The sequence below is a fragment of the Pteronotus mesoamericanus genome, unplaced genomic scaffold (assembly GCF_021234165.1).
Source record: "Pteronotus mesoamericanus isolate MK-2021 breed Mesoamerican mustached bat unplaced genomic scaffold, CSHL_Meso_final contig_56, whole genome shotgun sequence".
NCBI lineage: Eukaryota > Metazoa > Chordata > Mammalia > Chiroptera > Mormoopidae > Pteronotus > Pteronotus mesoamericanus.
The window spans coordinates 20,453,034-20,475,636 of NW_026555201.1; the positions used below are offsets into that span (position 1 = coordinate 20,453,034).

The 22,603-nt window shown below is 37.3% G+C and overlaps 1 protein-coding gene across 1 annotated transcript in view; it reads left to right on the forward strand.

The window, feature by feature from the left end:
- Positions 1-3,140: 3,140 nt before the first annotated feature.
- Positions 3,141-22,603, forward strand: part of ACSS3 (acyl-CoA synthetase short chain family member 3) — a 168,910-nt gene continuing 149,447 nt past the window's right edge. The window contains exon 1 of the mRNA XM_054580162.1: positions 3,141-3,656. Within this exon, the coding sequence (XP_054436137.1) occupies positions 3,349-3,656 (308 nt within the window). The 5' untranslated portion in view covers positions 3,141-3,348. The remainder of the gene's footprint in view (positions 3,657-22,603) is intronic.

Here is a 22,603-nt window from a genome sequence, read left to right on the forward strand (position 1 = left end):
TCATGAGGGTTATCAAGCACACACATACTATCACAGAAACTCTGTGAAATCCCAGGGTGCTGCACCTGCTCAAGTTCAGTTTGAGTTCCTTTGGTGCTCATTTTTCTGCCATAGCCACCGTAGTGCCCAAATCAAGCTGGATTATGACCCACAGGGAATATAGGTCTTCAGTTAGGTGTAGTGGGCAAAGGGGGTTGTGGTAGGAGGAGGCCCGGATACTCACTGGGCACCACTGAACATGGCCAATACAGATTTCCATTTCTGGATCCTACCCTCGGAACAGCGAATGGATTATAGGCAGGATTCTGGTACCAGAAACTTGGGTAAGGCTGCTTTGTTGCTATGTGGGCAAAAAGAAAGTATGCACCATATCACTTTAGAAGTTGTAAAAATATTTTTAAAGCTGTGAAAATCAGCATAGTTTCCAGAAACCCTTTGCTGAGTCAGAATACACATGGAGCGTTTCTGCAGGCTCAAATCAGCTTAGCATGTCTTATGTGACTGCAGATATAAAGTGTGTACTTTGTGCAAACATTTCCATGTTTACTTGTCAAATTTTCATACTAACCAATACGACGTACAGGAACATTCTTGTTTTTGTGATAAGTAAAATCTCAATAGCTCTAATATTTACCTACTTACCCAAAGTCAGACATTTGACTTAACAAATTTATGTGAAAATATGAATTGCAGGCCAGCAAAATACATGATCAGGGTCATCGACAATTATTTTAAAATTGTGTACTCTTTAATAACTTTTCTCTCTGGTAAAAAGGTTTGCTTTTATTAGAGATGACCAAACCTAGTTAAAAATTGTAGAGAGGGAAAAAATAAATTGCAGGATTTCTGTATCGTTTTCTCCTTTCAATTCTAATTTCACTCTGCTTTCCACTTATTTTTTTTTCAGCATCTTTCACTTAAGTATTACATATTCTGGCTCCCCGTTCCTCCTTTTCCCTCATTCTTGTTTAAACAGGCTTCAAACCTTTCCATTCTATACTCTACGTTCTTTGCACCCCTCTCAGTTATTATGCTTTTTTAAATTACTAGAATGCTTTTCTCAGATAATCTGATTAATTAATCTTTGTTTAAAGTGTCTAAAATGTCATCTTAAATAGCATATTAATATATACTATTTATTGACATACAACAAATATTGTATATTAAAAAGCTGGAGATTTAGAGAGCTTTAACTTTGAAAAGATTGTGATTACCTGTCCCCAAGTTAGTTAAAAATGTAATTTTATTTTTTAAAAAGTTCATGCTTAAATTAAAATAATTTATTTAGAAATTATCTCATTGTAAACTTTTCAGTATGGTAATAAAGCTGAAGGTTTTTTGGGTTGACTTTTTGGATTGGTTGATTGTTCACAGGCTTTGCTACTGTCCTATATTTGTTTGGTTTGCTACTATCCTGATACTAAGCAATTTACACATATTTAAACTTTGCAACAGTCCTGTGAGATAAGAATCAGCCTCAGAATACAGATACTGAAATTACAGTGTAGGGAAGTTAATATATTTTCCAAGATTTCTCACTTATTAGTTACTGGGATTCAAGTCGGTGTTCAGTGGATAATGATTTTAAGATTTTCATATGCTTAGTTACCAGTCAACAAGCCTTCAATGTCTTATTTTAAAGGCCAATGGTTCACCCTCAGGCCCTGGGCTGCATTTGAACGTGGGAGCCCAGTGTGTACAGAGGGTAGGTCCACAATTGTCTGCTTCCTTTTTTCATAACTCCCCCAACAAACCACACTTTGCTGTGTAGATTCTCCCATATTTGTTAAGCAAATGCCTGAGGTGGACATCATTGCAAAACAATAGGGAGTAATTTGGGGTCAGGGGATCTTGTCTGCCAGGGAGCAGCATTAAGCAACTGGGCAGAGGGAAGGAGGAGGTCAGTAGGTTAAGTGACTTTGTAACTTTCTCTGGATGGAAGTGGGGACAAGTATCTTTTACTATCGGAAGTCATTTGATTTGAAGCCTTTGGAAGGAAAAAAGTAGACTGTAGGTATCGGGGAAAAAGTCTAGTGCCTTGTTTCTCAGTTGAAAGGAAATAGCTGAGGTGGTTAGTTGAGAAATTTTCTTTGTTTTGCAGTAGATTTATCTCTGTTCTGCTTAACCTTTATCTCCATGTTATTCTTTTCTTGAAGAATAATCTGTTTACAACTTCTCAAGTTACAGTCCTACCTAGGGCCAGGGGCATTACATTATTTCTCACTTAAGATTTGGGGATGCATCTTTACACTTAAAGCTACAAATACTGCCACACCAAAACAGCAAGTGCTTGGCATACCCCTAAGGCAAATGGGATTGCTCCTGAATTTCATTAAGATGTAAAAAGCAGGAAAGGAGCTTGAAGAATGTTAAACCCATATAGCTAGTAATTTACACCACCTTTCTCTTCTGACTTTCCTCAGCTTCCTCTTTTCCTCTTTGGTTCATTTTATCTTTACTGAGCACTTCACTTTGCTCCACCGCCCCGCCCCCCCCCCCCCCCCCCCCCCAAAGCCACAGAAACTCAAAAGAGGTAAATTAGAAGTGAGGAAATGCAACAAGTGCATTCTTCTTTTTGTCTCTAGTCCTGTGGGAAGTCAAGACAGCAGTGAACCCCTTATCTCAGTGGGGTTACCTAGCCCAGAGACCTGTCAGTCACCACTGCAAAGTATTTCTGCTGGCAGAACCTCCTTCCACGCCTAGTCCCTCAGCTATCAGGAAATCCTGGAGCAATTTTACCCCGGAGCCGCTTGTGTTTTTAATAATCAGGGACAGAGCCGAGTTTAAAAAATACATAAATAAAACCTCCACTTCTGGGGTCTGCCGCAAAACCTGAGTTTGCTGGTTTCCGCTGCAGGCCAGAGGCGATGCTGCTTCCTTCCACCAGCTCGCTCTCCAAAGAATATCCTGGAGAAGCTGTACTTAGCTCGCTCCCTTGAAAACAGAGCGTGAGATGGGTCCACGGGCCTCATCCTACGGGTATTTGTGGGTGAGAGGGCGTTGCGAGCTTGAGGGAGCTTTCCCTGGGAACCAGGGGGTGGGCAATGCTTGGAGGGATCAGATTTCTTGCAGGGCCACAGCCCCCACGCGCAAGGGCGCTGTGACACCTCCCCCACCCCCACCCTTTTCAGCCTGTTGCTTTCCTGGTGGCTCCAGGTCGGTTTTTCCCGGCGACTCTAGCGCGACTTCCAAAGTCCTAGGCTCCGGGCTCTCCTCGAAATTTGCCTCTCCCTCCCGCCTGCTCTCTTCGGGACCCTGGAAGTCTCCAGTACTCCAGCTGTCGTCTGAAAAGTCCACTCGGGGGCCGCAGGTCGCAGAGCCTGCGAAGGGTGAGGGCGGCTATCGGCGATGAAACCGTCTTGGCTGCAGTGTCGCAAAGTCACCGGTGCCGGAGGACTCGGGGGACCCCTGCCCGGATCCTCACCGGCTCGGGGAGCCGGCCCGGCCCGCAGGGCTTACGTGGCCCCCGGCCCGCGGGGCGCTCTCGGGGGCCGGGGCTGCCGCGCGTTGTCTTCGGGCGGCGGCAGCGAGTACAAGACCCACTTCGCGGCCTCGGTGGCCGACCCCGAGAGGTTCTGGGGCAAAGCTGCAGAGCAGATCAGCTGGTACAAGCCCTGGACCAAAACGCTGGAGAACAGACACCCTTCCACCAGCTGGTGAGTGACTCCATCGCCAACCACGATCCCTGGGCTTTACGCCCCCTGCACGGGGAACCTGGAGTTCTGTTAGGAACGAAAATCGAAAATGTGTGCTCAAATCTTTCAATTTGTGTTTAACTTCAGTTTCATAGCTCTCTTGCTTTCTCTTGAGGGATTCGTTTATCTGCTGTGAGTCCGGTTTCCTATAGACAGAGATTTACCTGTATGTCAGGGCTCTGCTTGGCACTGGGGATGTTAAACCAACTAAAACAAGGGCCTGTGTCCAAGGACAGCACAGTCTAGTGGAGGAGAACGCCATGCAAACTAATGCAAGCAGTTTATTAAACTAGGGAAGTATTGCTAAGTAGTCTTGGAGAAGAAAAAGATAAAGATTTCAATAAAAAAAAAAAATCACACGTAAGGAGGGTTTGGGAAGATAGGTATGTCTTCTTCAAGTCCCAGTGGACCTAATTATGATAGAGGTGATAGAAAACAGGTTGAAACTCTATTGCTGCTGTGGTTGTGAATCACTGGCCTTCGCTGGAGAGGTGGGAGGAGGTGCTGTCAGTCAGGGGCTGGATTCAGAAGGGTTTTACGTGTCATGGCAAGTAGCTTGGATTAGATACATTGCCTTGTTTTGTATAGGAAGCTGCAGTATGGCGTTCCCAGAAAGAATGCATCCAGGTGGTGCTAGAAATCATGGTAGGAATAAGGCTTTTCTCCTAGAGTTACAATTATAAGTAGTTACAGACATTATTTTTATACTATGACAAACAGAGATACATTATAGAGTAAATGCCAGACTTGCTAGCATATTAAGGGTGAGACACAGTCTGTGAGAATTGCATTGTGGTTGCTTTTTGGGCCCTGTGCTGAGCCCCTAAGGGTGTGGTTGCTCTCCTCCCCCAGACTTTAGGGAGAGATGTTTCCTGTCAAAGCTTAAGAAATACTGCAGTAAAGTTCCCCATTCCCATTTCTAAGTATCCATCAGTGAGATGAGGGCAAATGACATGGCCAGGTTCACATCTGACAATTGTTGCCTTGTTGAGGCCAGAGAACCAGGGATGGAGAAGGGCTAGTTGACCAGAGTCTGATCTGTGTTGTCACCATACCCTGTCCTTTCCTGTTCGAAAATGTTTACCTGGTTTTCCCCATAGCATCTGAGTGCCTTTCCTCTTCCAGGTCTTTTCATCTCCCGTAGTGTCTAACTCTTTTACGTGTCTGGCAGTGTCCCAAGCACTGCCAGACATGTAAACATCAGTGAGTAATATAAGGCTCCTGCTTTGGGGGAGTCATGAGGATTACGAGCTGCAACAAGAATACTAGGTTTGAGTTTCTGCTTTCATAGTTACTGGCTGTGTGTTCACAGGCATGTTACTTAATTTCTCTGTTCTTCAGTTTTCATATGTATAAATGTAGGTATAGTGTGAGGATTAACTGAGTAAAGAATTAAGACCATGTCATGAATGAAATAGGCCCTATAAATGTTAAAGGAAGAATAGCTAACTTTGAATTTTTACACCACAATTATTTTAGGAGAAAGAAACTCTTCTAGTGTTTCTCCGATCAAAATATAGATTATTTCCTTCCCTAAGAGTGTGTCCTCAAAGTTCTGTGTCCACGTATCTGTTGTAAAGTATGGTACTGAAATGATTTATGTGACCATCCCTTCCATAAACCGGTGTGCAAAGAACTTCATTAAGTCACTGAGACATTCCAGTTAAAAAACCAATGAGGGCCAAACATAAGGCAGTGCCCAAACATACATGGAAGAGAAAGAACAGGTTGCTGGAGGGTTAGTTGGGGTTAGGAGGGCCCAGGGGAATGGAGTGGATGTGGAAGACAAGGCAAAGTATCAAATAGACATTTAAGACCTGGATGTTTTCACTCCCCTCCCCACCCCTTAATATCTAGTTGCTTACTTAAGTTTTCTAAAATTGTGTGTAGAAAATGATTTTAATTAAAAATTTTGCCAAAGGATCCTTGCTTTTTCAAAAATTCAGTACATTGTAATTAGTGAAATTTGATAAAACTGTTATTTGACTAAATGATGATAGTCAAATAACTTTCTTCAAACACTACCAACAGTTGAACTAAAGAATTCAGTCAATTTGAACTTTTCATCTCTGCAATCTTGGAATCTCGTGACCATATTTGTTTAATAGCAGTTCAAGAGATCAGAGTAAGAGATAAGCCTTTTACATCTGTATTTATTTCAGCAACGTGGTGCTATTTTCCTAAGAAGTGTGTTTGGCACAGTAGAGTTGGGAAGGGAAGTTAGAGGTAGGAGGCCAGACATCTAATCTTAAACTTCATTCAATAAGTGGTTTGAATTTGTATCCATTACTGTGTTGGACACATATTTGTAGATACTCATTGGTAAAAGTTTTTTACAAAGCTAAGCTCAAGCGCAGGGTGAAATTTTCTTTTTCCTTATATCCCTAGGGTCTAGGGCAGAGATGACATGGTTTTTAAAATGATAGTCAAATAATAGTATACACAGATTCGATGATCTCTTCTATATCTTTGGGAAGTGCTAAGTCAGTATGGGATACACTATGATGTGGAGGAGCTTTGTTTATTTTCTTTGAAGCTGGGATCTGGGGAAGAGAGATGTTGACAACCAAGTCCTTAAGTAAAATGAGGGGTTGCTACAGATAATTATTCTCTCCCAGATGGAACTCACATACATATGGTCAAGATCTCTGATGCCCTTTGGATAGCCAAAGGCAAGAGGAATTCTTTTTTTTTTCATTAGAAGCTTGTCTATTTTTAATGAAAGTAAGCTCCCTTCTGAACCTATAGGCCTTTCAAAAGCCCAAATACAAAAAGAGTAAGGTACATCAGCTTTCAGAAATGCATAGATTTCTCAATAGCAGTTTACATATATAGTAGTATGAACATGCAAATCTTTAAAAGTGATATACTGAAGGGACTATTATAGTGAATGACCCTATAAAATACATTTTTGCTATTATAATCTCTGAGATATTTGAATCCCAGCTACTGTAGGTTTTTTAGCAACTTTAGAAGAAATGACCTTCTTCACAGTTTGGTGGTTAATTCACATTGTTGACATCTGGTTTTGGGGGTAAGAAGGTCTATTAAAGAGACTTCATTGGACAACTGCAGTCAAAGGTGAAGCAGTTAGAACTCCTAGTAACTTCTCTAATCCTGGAACAGCAGAGTGGATGTTTTGGTTAATTTCTCCTGATTAGACGTTTTACTGTCTATCTGAAGTTGAAATCCAGCTGCCACCCTTTGAAGGATTAGGCAATACACTTGCATCATGCATTTAGTTGACTCTTCTGCTTGGTCATCAGTTTATCCCTTTCTGTGGGAGCTCCATAATCCCATTTTAGTTTACTTTTATTTGAACAACATTCAAGGATAAGACTCACATTTAGAATTTAAATTAATTTAGAATTAATTTAATATGCATTAACAGTGACTATAAAAAATGAAAAAACTCCAACTAAATACAGATTATTAGAAAATGATTTCAGCTTTGTTAATATATCTGTAATGGAAATAGTGTGTAAGTTTTTCAACATGCAGATTCCAATTACTTACTAGCTATGAGGTAAAGGCTGTTTGATTCCTTCAAGTCTTAAAATGAATAATGAGAGTTAAAGACACCAATCATTCACTCCCTGTGTGTACAATACAGAAAAATGATGAAAGTGATAGTGAAAGAACTCACCACACAGTAGTATGGGAAACATATATTAAATAAATATTACCAAACTATTCAGAGTTGCAGAAGGTACTGTGAAATACAATGGTTAATGGGGGAATTTAACATAGTTTTCTCTAGAAGAATGATGGAAGGGGTCTTGAGGAAATGTTTAAAATGAGATCATAATGAGTAGAGATTTGATGTGAGAAGAGGGGAGGAACATTTCAGGCAATGAAAACAGTGTCTACAAAGGCCTTGAGTTTTGTAGTAGTTCAGTAAATTCTAGAAACTGAAAGAAGGCTAATGTGGCTGAGGCTTCAGGAACGACGGGGAATGGAAGAAAAGAGCTATGTTGTACGTGGTCTTATGAGCCATATTAAGGATTTGAGGGGTTTTTTTCTGCCACATGTCATATAACGTATGATTAAAACATGACTTTCCTACTATTTTTGCACTGGAACAAGACAGGTGTGTGTTCAACCCTGTTACCAGACTAAGCAGGTCTGTCTGTCTGGGCGCATTAAAGCAAATGCGAGCTAGAGTTTGCAGCCAACAAAGTAAGGTTTTTTAGTTGAGGTAATGGTGTGAAGCCTGGAGTCTCAGGTAAACTAATGCTTGAAGACCTGGCTCCCCATCGGCTTCCAGGAGGCAGGTTTTAAAGGGGGGAAATCATTAATCATGGCGGCTAAAGGAGTTAGCATCTTGGGTTCTACTGATTGATTGGGGCCAGAATAGGGGCTAGTTGATCACTGTATGGCGGCCCTGATGTCAGCCATGGCTGGTGTTCTGTCTGGTTCCCTGAGCGTGTGGTCCGAGGGTGTGGTTAGGATAGGGTCTTTCTGCTTTCTTTCATAGGCCTGGAGCTGAACTGCAACTGAAGTCAAGATGCTATCTTGAGCTTCAGGGAATGTTTTGTGGTCAACAGACCTGAGGCTTTGTTCTTAAGACAGTTTGATGCTGACCAGAATCTGATGTCCTACGGTTTTAATGATTGAGGAAGGGAGTGGAAGGAAGAAAGGAGAAAATGTGCTGTTAGAGAATGGAGTTTCTGCATATTTGCAACCTCAGGTCTGCCAGTTACCTGAGGAGATCTTCTCATTGTAAAATGAGAATAATGGTAGTATCAATTTCTTAGGATTATATGGCGGGGGTGGAGTGGAGGAAGAGAGAGCTTATAAAATGTCCAGGACTCTGCCTGACATACAGGACTAGGGAGAAATATTATCATAAGCCAATGTGGTTCAAGAAGTTTGCAGAGATATGGTAGCATTTGAACTGGATCATAAAGTAGGACTTAGGAAAAAAAAATTTTATGTGGGGAACAAACATGACAAAGGCATGGAGAGATAAGAAAGAACCAAGTGTGCTTGGAGAATTGGTATAGCAAAACAGTTGGCTTGTAGTGGTTATTTTGAATCACTGTTACTGGGATTCAGAAGGTAGATTCAGGATGTTTTCAGGAGGCACTGAGTCATAAGCTCAGGCATTTGCATTCGCTTTTAAGTCACAATCTGACTGAAAGACTGCAGATAGGTGTTGTTGGATCCAGTTGCTGGGTTTTTTGTTTGTTTTTAATAAAAATTAGTTATCCAGTATTTAAATATTGGAAGGTTTCACCTAAAATCTAAAGTTCCTTTAGCAATTCCGGTTTTGGGCTTCTCCTGAAAAAGAAAATAAAAAGCAGAATACATGTCAGCGATGGGCCATCCTTTCACAGCTGGAACTAAGTGGCTGCTGTCCCAGGCTAAATTAAACACAAGGACTGCCTGGCCACCGTGTGCAGAGAAGAAGAGAAGTTACAATGACTGCAAGGATATGAGTCAAATGTCCAAGTGGACAAATTGATTGTGAAATCAAAGATAATGGGTTGAAAATGTGAAAGGGCTTGATGTAGAATTTGGCTATGAACTGCAAAGAGGAGCGAGTTACAGCCTCGTGAATGTTGAGTGAATGGATGGGGAGAGAAATAGAAGGGAAAGGGAGGGACAGGGAAAGAGACAGAAGGGAAGAGAAAATACTAAGAATTAAACTTCGGAAACAATAGAAGAGGAAGACACTGTGAGAATGGTTGGGATTTGTTTAAAGAAGTAGGAAAAGGAAGAGTAGAATAGTTTAGTGTCATGGAATATGAGAAAGAGAACAGAAAAAAATGGGGAAAGTCAATAAAAGTTAAGGGCTCTAGAGACACATGTTTTGAGGCTGTTGAAGATTAAAAGAGAAGTTTTGACTCAGATAGCCTCAGTGACTTTTAATTATGTGACATCAGGGGACAGAGGAAGGCCAAAACCAGAACAATGCATTTCAGAGCGAAAACATTCATGGATATATTTGACAGTGACTGAAGAGAAGATAAGATGACAGCATGCAAAGTTACCTAGGTTACATAAAACATATTCCCCTCTCTCTTTACTTTCCCTTTTGCTCCCCTTAGGAGCAACCCATGTTTAAAGGCAGTAGTGAAGAAATCTGTGCAAGAGGAATAAAGGGAGTTTTGCTTATTTGAAACTTATTCATCAGCAGGACTCTGTTTTTGCCAGTTTAACTTTGTGTGGCTTATCTTTTTTTCTTTAGATATAGATACTGGAAGTTCATGAAAGAAATGGGTTAGAAAAGTTTAAGACGATGGAATAAAGAGCTGCTCAGCAGATCTGTATGTTCATGTTATATACTATTCAGTTAGATATCTCAACGTTTGATTGTAAGAATGACAGGGAAGATAAAGAGACAGTTGAAAAGGGACTTTCAGTTGAAATTGAAAAAAGTATTTGTTCAATTATTCTTGGGTTATTAGGCATCATGTTAGTAAGTTGTTCAGAGAGGGGAAGTTCTTTATTTTGTACTGGCAACTTTTTTATGAGTTTGACATGGTTTCAAAGAAAAATATAATATGAATTTTATATAACCAGAAAGTAATTTAACTTCCCTACAGAATTTTGGTTCTTTGGCAAATAATTAGGCACATAAGATTGTGTGGAAAATTTAATGTTTGTTTTTTAACTTACTAAGAGTCTGTGAAATTTCCTTTATATTTCTCAGATTTTATATAGTTATATTTAATTCTGGTTTGAAGGTGAGGATTTTATCTAAAAATGAAAAATTTGTCCCCTTTGACAAACTTTGAAGGAAATGAATTTATTCATAATGTTGTATACAGTACAGGTATATTTAAATTTTATTTATCTTTTATAAATATAAATATTTTAAGAAGTACATGGTCAGCATGAAAACTGCCTGTTGGAAATACAGTTCCTCAAAATAACCTCATTGAAAAGACCAATTTTACAAGATGGGCTTTGTTTTACATTCTGAAGGTCAGCAGCTTGGTGCTGTGCTATATCTAATTTTCTCAGTCTGTCATGCATCTGAGTCTTTGGGACAGAACAGAGTGAACTACAGGAATGCTGCAATTACATAAACAAGGATGGATTGCCTGACAAATGGCACAATCAATGAACAATAGAAATTCAAGCAGCAGCTACCAATCCACTACCAAGTGCGGGGCGGGAGGGGGGGGCGGGGGAGGGGGGGCGGTGCGAAAATCCAAGTTCTGAGCACCTCTGGAAGTGGCTTACTTTTCCTTTGTTTATGCCATACTGTTACTGAGGAAAAAAATCCAGTGGTTTAAGTTATCTCCTCCCCCTCCTTAAGAAAACAATTTCCACTTTTATAAGCTATAAACAGTAACTTCATAGAGATCATTACTTTTCACTGTAGTGTTACATTCACAAATGTTCAGAAAGCTAAGGCATTCTTGTGATAATATATATGAATGTATATTACATATATATTATCTTGTGTAATAAGTAGTATTATCTTGTGATAATGTATATGTAATAATCACTTAAATTACATTTTTAGGAACCACATCTTAATGTGGAACTCAAATTCTTGATCTAAACTATGTGGATAGAGAAGTCGATACAAAAGGTGTTAATTTTATTTGCTTTTGCTGGTATTGTAGCTAAGTGAGGTAAGGGGCAGTGCATGGAAAGAAAAGGTACTATTTTTCTTTTTAATGTTCAAATACATTTGTCTCCATTTTCCCACCACCATTTTCCCCTGCCCCACCCACCCCCATCTCCCACCCTCAATCCTTCCCCACTTTGGCTTTGTCTATGGGCCCTTTATACATGTTCCCTGACTTGACCCTACCCCTTCGTTTCCCCATTAAATGCTCCTTCTTTTCTCTTGTTACTGTCGGTTTTTTCTTTCAGTGTTGCTGGTTATATTTCCCTGGCTTGTTTGTTTTATTGATTAGGTTCCACTTATACATGAGACCATATGGTATTTGTCTTTTACCCCCTGGCTTATTTCACTTAGCATAATGTTCTCCAGTTCCATCCATGCTGTCATGACGGGTAGTAGCTCTTTCTTTATTTCTCTGGGTAGTGTTCCATTGTGTAAATGTACCATAGTTTTTGATCCCCTAGTTTACTGAAGGGCACTTAGGTTGGTTCCAAACTTGGCTATTGCAAATTCTTCTGCTGTGAACATTGGGGCGCAGAGGTTTTTTTGAATTGGTGTTTTGGGATTCTTAAGGGATAATCACAGCACTGGAATTGCTGGGTGAAAAGTCAACAGTTCCATTTTTAGTTTTTTGAAGAAATTTCAACTGTTTTCCACAGTGGCTGCACCAGTCTGCATTCCCACCAACAGTGCACGAGGGTTCCCTTTTCTCCACAACCTTGACAGCACTTGTTTGTTGATTTGTTTCAGATGACCATTCTGACTGGTGTGAAGTGGTATCTCATTGTGGTTTTAATTTGCATTTCTCTGATGGCTAGTGATGCTGAGCATCCTTTCATATGTCTCTGGTGTCTGTTTATGTCCCCCTTGGAGAAGTGTTTGTTCAGGTCCTTTGCCCATTTTTTAATTGGATTATTTGTCTTCCTGGAGTGGGGTTGTGTGAGTTCTTTCTATATTTTGGAGCTCAAACCCCTGTCTGAGATATCATTGGCAAATATATTTTCCCATATGGTTGGATCTGTTTTCATTTTGCTAATGTTTTCTTTAGCCATGCAGAAGCTTCTTATTTTGATGAAGTTCCATTTATTTATTCTTTTCTTTTATGTCCCTTGCTCTAGGGTACATATCAATGAAAATACTGCTGTGCGAGATATCTGAGTTTCCTGCCTATGTTCTCCTCTAGGACTTTTATGGTGTTATGACTTACATTTAAGTCTTTTATCCATCTGAGTTTATTTTTGTATACAGAGTAAGTTGGTGGTCAAATTTCAATTTTTTGCATGTAGCTGACCAGCTCTCCCAGCATGATTTGTTGAAGAGGCTATTTTTATTCCATTTTATGCTTCTGCCCCCTTTGTTGAATATTAATTGACCATAGAGACAGGGGTTTATTTCTGGGCTCTGTATTCTGTTCCATTGATCTATGTGTCTATTCTTGTGCCAGTACCAGACTGTTTTGATTACAGTGGCCTTGTAATATAGTTTGATGTCAGGTATTGTGATCCCTCCTACTTTGTTCTTCTTTCTCAAAATTGCTGTGGCTATTCGGTGTTATTTATGGTTCCATATAATTTTTTAAATGCTTGTTCAATATCTGTGCAATATATCATTGGTATTTTAATAAGGATTGTGTTGAATCTATAAATTCTTTGGGTTGTATGGACATTTTGATGATGTTAATTCTTCCAATCCATGAACACGGTATATTCTTACATTTATTTGTGTCTTCCTTAATTTCTTTCTTCAGTGTTGTATATTTTTCTGCATACAGGTCTTCTACCTCCTTGGTTAAGTTTATTCCTAGGTACTTTATTTTTCTTGTTGCTCTAGCAAATGGGATTATTTCCTGATTTCTGATTCTGACATTTCGTTGTTGGTGTACAAAAGTGCCTTCGATTTCTGAATATGGACTTTGTATCCCACTGTTTTGACAAATTCACTTATTAGGTCAAGCAGATTTTTAGTGGAGCCTTTGGGGTGTTCAATGTATACTGTCATGTCATATGCAAACAATGATAGTTTTACTTCCTCCTTTCCAATTTGGATGCCTTTTATTTCTTTTTCTTGTCTGATTGCTGTGGCTAGGACTTCCAATACTATGTTGAATAGAAGTGGTGAAACCGGACAACCTTTTTTTGTTCCCTATCTTAATGGGAAAGCTTTTACTTTTTGCCCATTGAATATGATGTTGGCTGTAAGTTTTTCTACAGATGGCCTTTATTATGTTAAGGTATGCCCCCTTTATTCCCACTTTTGTGAGTGTTTTTATCATAAATGGGTGCTGTACCTTATCAAATGCTTTTTTTTGCATCTATTAATATGATCATGTGGTTTTTGTCTTTCCTTTTGTTTATATGATGTGTTACATTTATTGACTTCTGAATATTGAAATATCCTTGCATCCTGGGACGAATCCCACTTGATCTGATGAATGATCTTTTTAATGTATTGCTGGATGTGGTTTGCCAATATTTTCTTGAGGATTTTAGCATGTATGTTCATCAGTGATATTGGCCTGTAGTTTTCTTTCTTTGTTGTGTCTTTATCTGGTTTTGGGATTAGGATGATGCTGGCCTCCTAAAAAGAGTATGGGAGTCTTCCCTCTTCTTGGATTTTTTGGAACAGTCTGAGAAGGACAAGAGTTAGCTCTTCCTTAAATGTTTTGTAAAATTCTTCTGTGAAACCATCCGGTCCAGGGCTTTTGTGTGCTGGGAGTTTTTTGATTACTGCTTCAATTTCACCAGCTGTTATTGGCATGTTCAGGCTTTCTGCTTCTTCTTCATTCAGTGTTGGAAGGTTACATTTTTCTAGAAATTTGTCCATTTCATCCATCTTTTTAAATTTCTTTGCATATAATTAATTGTTCATAGTAATTTCTTACAATCCTTTTTATTTCTGTAGTATTAGTTGTTATTTCTCCTCTTCCTTTTCTGGTATTATTTATTTTGGTCCTCTCCCTTTTTTTTCCTGATGAGTCTGCCTAAGGTGTTGTCAATTGTGTTTTTCTTTTCAAAGAACCAGCTCCTGTTCTTTGATCCTTTGAATTGTTCTTTTAGTCTCTGTGTCATTCAACTCTGCTCTGATTTGATTATTTCATTCCTTCTACTTGCTCTGGGCTTTGTTTGTTGTTGTTTCTCCAGTTCTTGAAGCTGTAGGGTTAGGTTGTTTATTTGAAATGTTTCTATCTTTTTTGATAGGCCTGTATTACTATGAACTTCCCTCTCAGAACTGCCTTTGCTATGTCCCATAGGTTTGGAGTGTTGTGTGTTCATTTTCATTTATTTTCAGAAACCTCTTGATGTCTTCTTTCATCTCATTATTGACCCATTCTTTGTTTAATAGGATGCCGTTCAGTCTACATGAGTTTGAATGTTTTTGAGTTTTTTCCTTGAGGTTAGTTTCTAGTTTCAAGCCCTTGTGGTCCAAGAAAATGCTTGTTATGATTTCAGTTTTCTTGAATTAGTTGAGGTTTGTTTTGTGTCCTATCATGTGGTCTATTTTTGAAAATGTTCCATGCACATTTGAAGAGAACATCTATTTTTTTTCCTTTGGGATGAAAGGTTCTATATATGTCAGTTAAGTTCATTTGATGTAATGTGTTGTTCAGTTCCACAATATTCTTGATGTTTTGTCTAGAAGATCTATCCCTTCTTGACAGTGGGGTGTTAAAATCTCCAACTATCAGTGTGTTGCTGTCTATATCTTTCTTGAAGTCCTCCAATATTTTCCTGATATGTTTGGGTGTTCCTATGTTGGGTGGATATAGGTTTATAATGTTTATGTCTTCTTGATGGATTCTTCCTTTGAGTATTATGAAGTGTTCTTCTGAGTCTCTTTATATGGCCTTTGTTTTAAAATCTATTTTGCCTGATATAAGTATTGCTACCCCTGCTTTTTTTTTTTCTTCCTGTCCATTGGCTTGGAATATATTTTTCCATCCATTTACTTTCAGTCTGTATAGGTCCTTTGTTCTGAGGTGGGTCTCTTGTGGGAAGCATGTGTGCAGGTCATGTTTTCTTTTCCATTCAGCTACCCTATGTCTTTTTTTGGAGCATTTAATCCATTTACATTTAAAGTTATTATTGATAGGTACTTATTCATTTTTCCCCTTTGTACCTGTGGTCCTCTCTCTCTCACTCTTTTTCTTCGTCTTCTTAAAGCAGTCCCTTTAACATATCTTACAGTGCTGGTTTGGTGGAGGTGTATTCTTTTAGCCTTCCTTTGTCTGGGAAACTCCTTATTTCGCCTTCCATTTTAATTAAGGGCCTTGCTGGGTAGAGCAGTCTTGGTTGCAGGCCTTTGCTTTTCATGACTTGGACTATTTCTTGCCAATCCTTTCTGGCTTGTAGTGTTTCTGTTGAGAGGTCAGCTGCTAGCCATATTGGGGCCCCTTGTATGTTACTGTGTATTTCTCCCTTGCTGCCTTTAGGATTCTTTGTTTGTCTTTGATAGTTGCCATTTTAATGATGATGTGTCTTGGAGTGGGCCTCACTGGATTCTTCTTGAATGGGACCCTCTGTGCTTCCTGGACTTGTGTGACTTTTCCTCTCCTCCAATTAGGGAAGTTTTCCATTATTACTTTTTCAAACAGGTTCTTTATCTCTTCTTCCTCTTCTCCTTCTGGTATCCCTATTATGCAGATATTATTACATTTCAGGTTGTCTTAATTTCCCTAAATGTCTAGAAGAAGTACTATTCTTATAATATCTAGGAAAATTAAAGTTTAAGAATTTTGAATTTGAACTAGTCCAGTTGACAATCTTAGAATATTTTTTATAAAAAAAGAAACTCAAATTATAAGTTTGATAGAGTTTAATTTATGATTTTTAAGTAAATAGTGAATTTTACTAATTTAAAATACAAATTGCACTAAATGGAAGAAAGGCAATTAAAGTCTTGTAGGGTGTTTGGTGTGGGAACTAATTCTAGACAATAGGAACACCTTTTCCTCATATTTTGTGGTTAAAAAAACATTTATCAAGTATAAACTTTCAATTTTTGTCTTCTAAATGGATAGATCAGTTAAATAAGTTTGGGGAGATTAAGAAAAAAGAAAGAACGCTAAGTATCTACTGTGGACATGACCAATATAGGTATTTGTAAAAAAAAAATAAAATTCCTATATAGAATAAAAAAAATAACTAGCTGAAAGGACATAAAGTCAGTATTATTGACTATTAGCTAAATAACTATAAGGAAAAGCATTGGTGTTTAGGAAAATCTACTTTTGCACTAATCCCACTTTGCTTTCTCTCTACACTTTTTCTTATTTTTATAGAGCTTCATTGATTCTCGATTGAGAGTTAAGTGCTTTTCTAAACCACAAATGCCCTGACTTTGCCTTCCTCCCAACTCTCCCTATTAGTCAAGGCTGAATGAAGTTTGCCACTATTACCAATGGAAATTTGTCAGGTACTCTATTTTGGTGAGTAGGAGGAAAAGCAGAGGATCGTTATTTGTGAAGAAAACAAACTGATTTCTGGATTAAAATGTTGGTTCCACTCTTTGAACAGCACCTGGCCTCAAATTGCCATAAGCTGGGGGAATTATAAAATACAGATATTGTAGGCGTTATTGTCAAGCAATACCTGCCTCTGAGCACGCAGGAGGATTGAATTTCCCCACATAAGCACGGCTAACACGGCGAGAGGAGCAAGGCGTGCCCGTGAGCTTCCATCCTTAGTGCTCTCTGTGCTGTCGCAGCCACTGTGGAAGCATATGCAGGATGGAAGCGGTTCGGATTGCTGAGCAGAAATGCAAAGGTGACAGTGCTGCAGGGCTCCACTTGAACCCACAGTGAAGTTGCATAAGTGACAAATAAACATTTATTTTTGCAAGTTACATAGAGTTTACACTTATTACTGCAGTGAACCCAGGCCCTTCCTTACTGATTGAGAAAAAATAATAACTTTATACAGGGTGGGGCAGAAGTAAGTTTACAGTTGTTGGTGTGCCAAACACAGAGTTAATAAAGCCATTGTAATAATCATAATCTGCATGTCTTTTTCCATAGAACTAATGTAAGGATACTTTTGCCCCATCTTGTAGAATATTTGAAAAGATTAAGTGTGCTAATATACATAAGGAGTGCCCATTTTGTAGTTAAAATAGCTAAGCTTTGTTTGTATTTATGCTATGAGCCAGGAACAATACTAAGTGCTTTGATTTACTTAATATTTATAACAGCACTGTAAGGTTGGGTCCATTTTTATTTTCATGTCATGGGGGTAGAAATGAGGATGCAGAGAGTTTGGGAAACTTGCCTAAATTTATAAAACCGTTGAGCGGCAGATACAGAATTTGAACCCAAGCAGCCTAAATTTAGCATCTATAATCTAAATGATACTTTATATTCTTTCTATAATCATAGTCTCAGTTAATTTTAGTTTTTTTCCTTACCCCTTTTCCATTGAAACAACTAAAAGTAATTTAAAAAAATCTAGATCTACATCTCAGTAATATTTAGAAAATACTCCTATTAGATATATTGGAGAATAATATATTGATGTTCTTTGAAAAAAACTATGTTTTATACATAAAAATTTAAAATGTGCACAATAGTCCCAAAGGTGAGGGGAGGAGAGGAAGGCCTAATATCATTACCTGTATTAGAAGTGTTCCCTGGACAGTAGAACGCAGTAATAATCTCCTCTTGTAGAAATGCTCTGTTGGTTTTCAGGCTTAAGGAAAATCTATAATGACCACATTATTCATTGCTTGCAGTATGCTTTAATATTATTGTTATGAAAAAAATGATAAATAACCTAATTAAGCTAATTATGTATATTTGAAAAATTTCCTTTCCTTCAAAATCTGAATAAAAGAAAAATACTAGTACTTGTTGCATGTTTTAATTATGAAAGTTGTTGATTTTACTTACTTTTTTAATGCGTTCATGTATCATATTCTTTCCTGTTTTTCTTTCACTGCTTTTCATCTTGATCCTAGTGCTGGTGGAGAAACCTGCACAAGTCTGGTGGACAGACCTGCATGTATTAAGTGCAGAGATGAGTTTCTTAGGAACCATATTGCATACAACTTTCTTAGTTCGAATATGAATGTCATTTTTTGAAATTCAGTATAAAGACAATGAGTTGTGGGCTCTCTCTCTTTTCTGTTATTGCATAAATGTTGCCAAACTTTGGGGAACAAATGACCTAAAAATGTTCGGTGCTTCCTTTGAATGTTTAGAAGATCAGCTGCAAGAAGACTTGGGAAATTTGCAGAGTTTGTACTGGACTGAGGAGGAAATTCGTGTGTGATTATTTTTTAGCCTATGACTGAGCTATTTCTTTCTTTACGGCTGATGTATTATCTCTCAGTTATGATAATGACAACAACAACACCACCACCACCAACAACCATGGCAGTGACAACGGCAGTTAATAATTATTGAGCACTTGCTCTGGGTTCGGCCCTGCACTAAGACTAGATATTTATGTTTCTTTCAGTTCTTCGAACACTTTATGAGATAGGAATAGTTAAAATGCATTTTTATAACTGTATAAACTACAATACAGGGAGATTAAGTGACTTGTCAAACAGTGGTGGGACTTAATTTTTAAACCCAGTAAGGTCACACTGTACAGCTTAATTTTTGTTTTGAGTTGTAATTACACTTTTAACTTCTGTCTGGTTGTCACATGAGTGTTTAGATGTCAGGACCTAGAGAGTACAGAAGGATGAGAAAAATGTTCGAATTCTAAAAATATTAAATTGGAGGTGTAACTTCCCTTCTTCTCATTTGTTGTCTGTGTTTCTATGTGTCTTCCACTGTCTTCTCATTTTAGAGGAATATACCTTCATTGCTTTTCCAGAGTCAACTTGCACATGTCTTATTGAAAAATCATTCTTACTTAAAAAACACATCACCTTGAATCTTATTTCCCTTTAAGCTAGTTTGGCAAATAGTGGTCAATACACATCGCCATTTTGTCACTGTACATCCACTATAAAGCTTACGCTCCACTAACACTTTATTCATACCAGTAATTTAACCAATCACAATGAGGTAGTAGAAGGGCAGGGATCAGGTCTTAGTCACCTTTATTATATCCATAGTGGATTGCACATAACTCTGTATATCAGTTGAACTGATTTTAAAACTTTAACACATACAGAGTAACCTTCTTAATCTATCTTCTTAATCTGGACCTGTACATACATTGCACCTAGATATTACTTGAATTATCTATTCCACCAGAACCCAAAATGACCCATGAATCTTCAAGGCATCAAAAGGTTGGAAATTATCTTGTCTTCATGGGTCTGAATTTTATTACGAGGTAATTGGATCCATTTGCTCCTCTTTAGCTCACTTGTCGTTAAGTTGCAGCAGAGAGTATTTTATATCAGCTTGGGTTTCTAGTCGTCAAGCCAGAGACAGGCAAAATGCAAGGAGGGACATATTTCTGTGGTACAGACCAAGTACCCGTGGGAGTGTAGACTGGAAAAGTAGTCTCTTTGGCACATATCAAATTTTAAGAATTTCGGATTTAAGAGTCGGATCAACATTATGTTGCTAGATTGTCATTTTGTAGTAAATATGTTAACCAAACATATAAAGTTTTATTAACTAAGTAAAAAATCACTGGTTAAAAGTGATAAAAGAAAGATATATACCATATGACCTCACTTATATGTGGAATCTAAAAAAATGAAACAAACCCCCCCAAAAAGGTAAAACAAAACAAAAAAACAGGTTTATAGATACAGAGAACTGATTGGTGTTCGCCAGAGGGGAAGAAGGATCTGGGGTGGATGAATTGGGTGAAAGGGGTCAAAAGGTCCAAACTTCTAATTATAAAATAAATAAGTCATAGGAATGTAATATACAACAGGATGGCTTTAGTTAATATTATATTGCATATTTGAAAGTTGCTAAGAGAGTAAATCTTTAAAGTCCTCATCACAAGAGAAAAAAGAAAAATTGTAACTAGGTATGGTGATGAATGGTAACTAGGCTTATTGTGGTGATGATTTAGCAATTATACAAATATTAAATCATTATGTTTTACACCTGCAACTAATACAATGTTATATGCAAATTATACTTCTGTAAAAAAAAGTGTTAGTAATCAGATAACAAAAATACTATTTCCTTTGGAACACACTTATGGTATTGCCACAAATGACAACAATCTTAATATTTATGTTATTGGAATAAAAGCTGGCCTTAATGTAATAAATGCTTGAATTTAAAATAAAAAGCTGATTTTATTATCATTTTAAAATGGGCCCTGACTGCTCAAGATCTTGTACATACGTCTGTTATAAACATCTCATGATTTACATAGTTCAGGAACAACTGGAAATATGATTTGTAATTACAAGCATAGTAGATCTAATTTGATGAAATTTTCTCTTAATTTAATACATTTATAAAAGTATTAATTTTATTATTTAATATGTTTTATATTAATATTATTTAATGTTTAATGTAAATTTTAAAATTTATAATTATTAAAATATACTTTTAATCAGGGAGATTTTCTTTTTCTTGTGAAATATCTAGTTATTTCAAAGACTGTAACTGATGGCAATACTAATACTCAAATTAAAATCTCTTAAATCCTAACAGGTGATTTTACTTTATATATGTGAGTTTGTGTGTGTGTGCATTTGTGTGTTTGTGAGTGTGTGTTAAAGTGTTACAGGATACAAAATATATTATTATGGTAAAAATAACTACAACAATACCTCTTACCATAGTTATTTTAATTTCTCAGGAGCATACTTTCTTAGAGAAGAAGTTAGGGAAGGTTAAGTAATTTGTGCATGCTCACTGGGCCTGCAGGTAGTAGATTTGGCATGAAAAATCACATCTATTAGCATGTATTAGCTTCACATTCTGCCATATTTCCTCTCTAATAAATCCTATTTTATCTTCATAATACCAGTCTTACAGATTTAAAATCAAGCCAGGGGCATATATACATATATAAACATGCACATGTATCTGTTGACCTTTTATTTTACAAAAGTGAAATTTTTTGGTTTTAGAATTTATTCATTCACTCATTTGTTCCCTCATTCATTCTTTCCTCTTTCTCCTGTTCATTCAGCAAATGTTTATTGAATGTCTCCTGTGAGCCAGGCTCTAATCCAGGTACCGAATGAGAGTCTAGATAGTGTGTAACTTTGAAGAACGATGTCAAACATTAAAGAAAAAAAAAGTCTGTGCTTGTAATAAGATAGCTTTTATTTTTCTGTTTAATAACAAAAGAATAATCATGAGTGATATGGACTACTTAGTTATTATTTTCTGAATGTATGGGTAATAGAATTAGTTTTATTTTACAATCATCTCTACTCAGAATTGCCTTTGCTGAGGTGTGAATGACTAGAGCACACAGCCTCACATGTTGGTGAATAAAGGCTGTTCTCTAACTAATGAATCCCTTAATAGATAAAGGCTCAACCAATTTATTTTTATCTCATTTTCTCTTAGAGGTGCTAGCACACAGGAAGTAGAGGGAAAGACAAGTAACAAACAAACAAAATAAATAAATAAAAGGAGCTAATGGGCTTGGTTAACATTAGCTAGATAATGAATTTTTGGATAATTGAGCAAGCTGTACTGTAGTCAAGTTTCAAATTATTGAATATTAATAGAAAATGTTTTATTTATGAATGTGATGTGTAGATAGCGGGGGAATTGGAAGAGGGAGCAAAGATGTAATTTGTGACATTGTTCTTATATTTTTTTGAGGATAAGGTTAGGAAAAAAGGCATACTAGAAATTTTTTCTGTTTCACTTAACACTAAGTTATGCTCAATGGTATCTAGTCATTTAAGTTAGCTTTATCTTTGTAGTTATGTCTGTTATGTTTGTATCGTGTGTAAGGCTATTTTGGTGAGGGGTGAAGGTGGAAAGTTGCATTAGAGACATAATGTAGTTTAATTAAAAGAGCAGAGGTTTTACACTCACAAGACTTAGGTTTGAGACCTAGGTTTGAATAGCTTTTCCTTGACATTTCTTTATTAAAAAATAATTCTGATTGAAATTTAGGTTCATGGATTTTTTTCACAAGAAGCAGTATTACTTTAAATTTTAATTAAATAAGAAAGCCAAAATAGATGGAAAAATCATCTGTAGCTTAATATCTAAATACATTTTCAATATGTATCTTGGTATATATCTCAGCATATATCTTGGTATATGTCCTCAGTATATATCTCGGTATATTTCTCTTCAATCTTTCATTTCTTTCTTTTCTAAATCTTTCTTTTGGAATAATTACAGACTCACAGAAGGCTGCAAAAGTAATACAGAGATTCCTTTGTACCCATTACTCAGCTTCCCCGTAGGGTAACATCT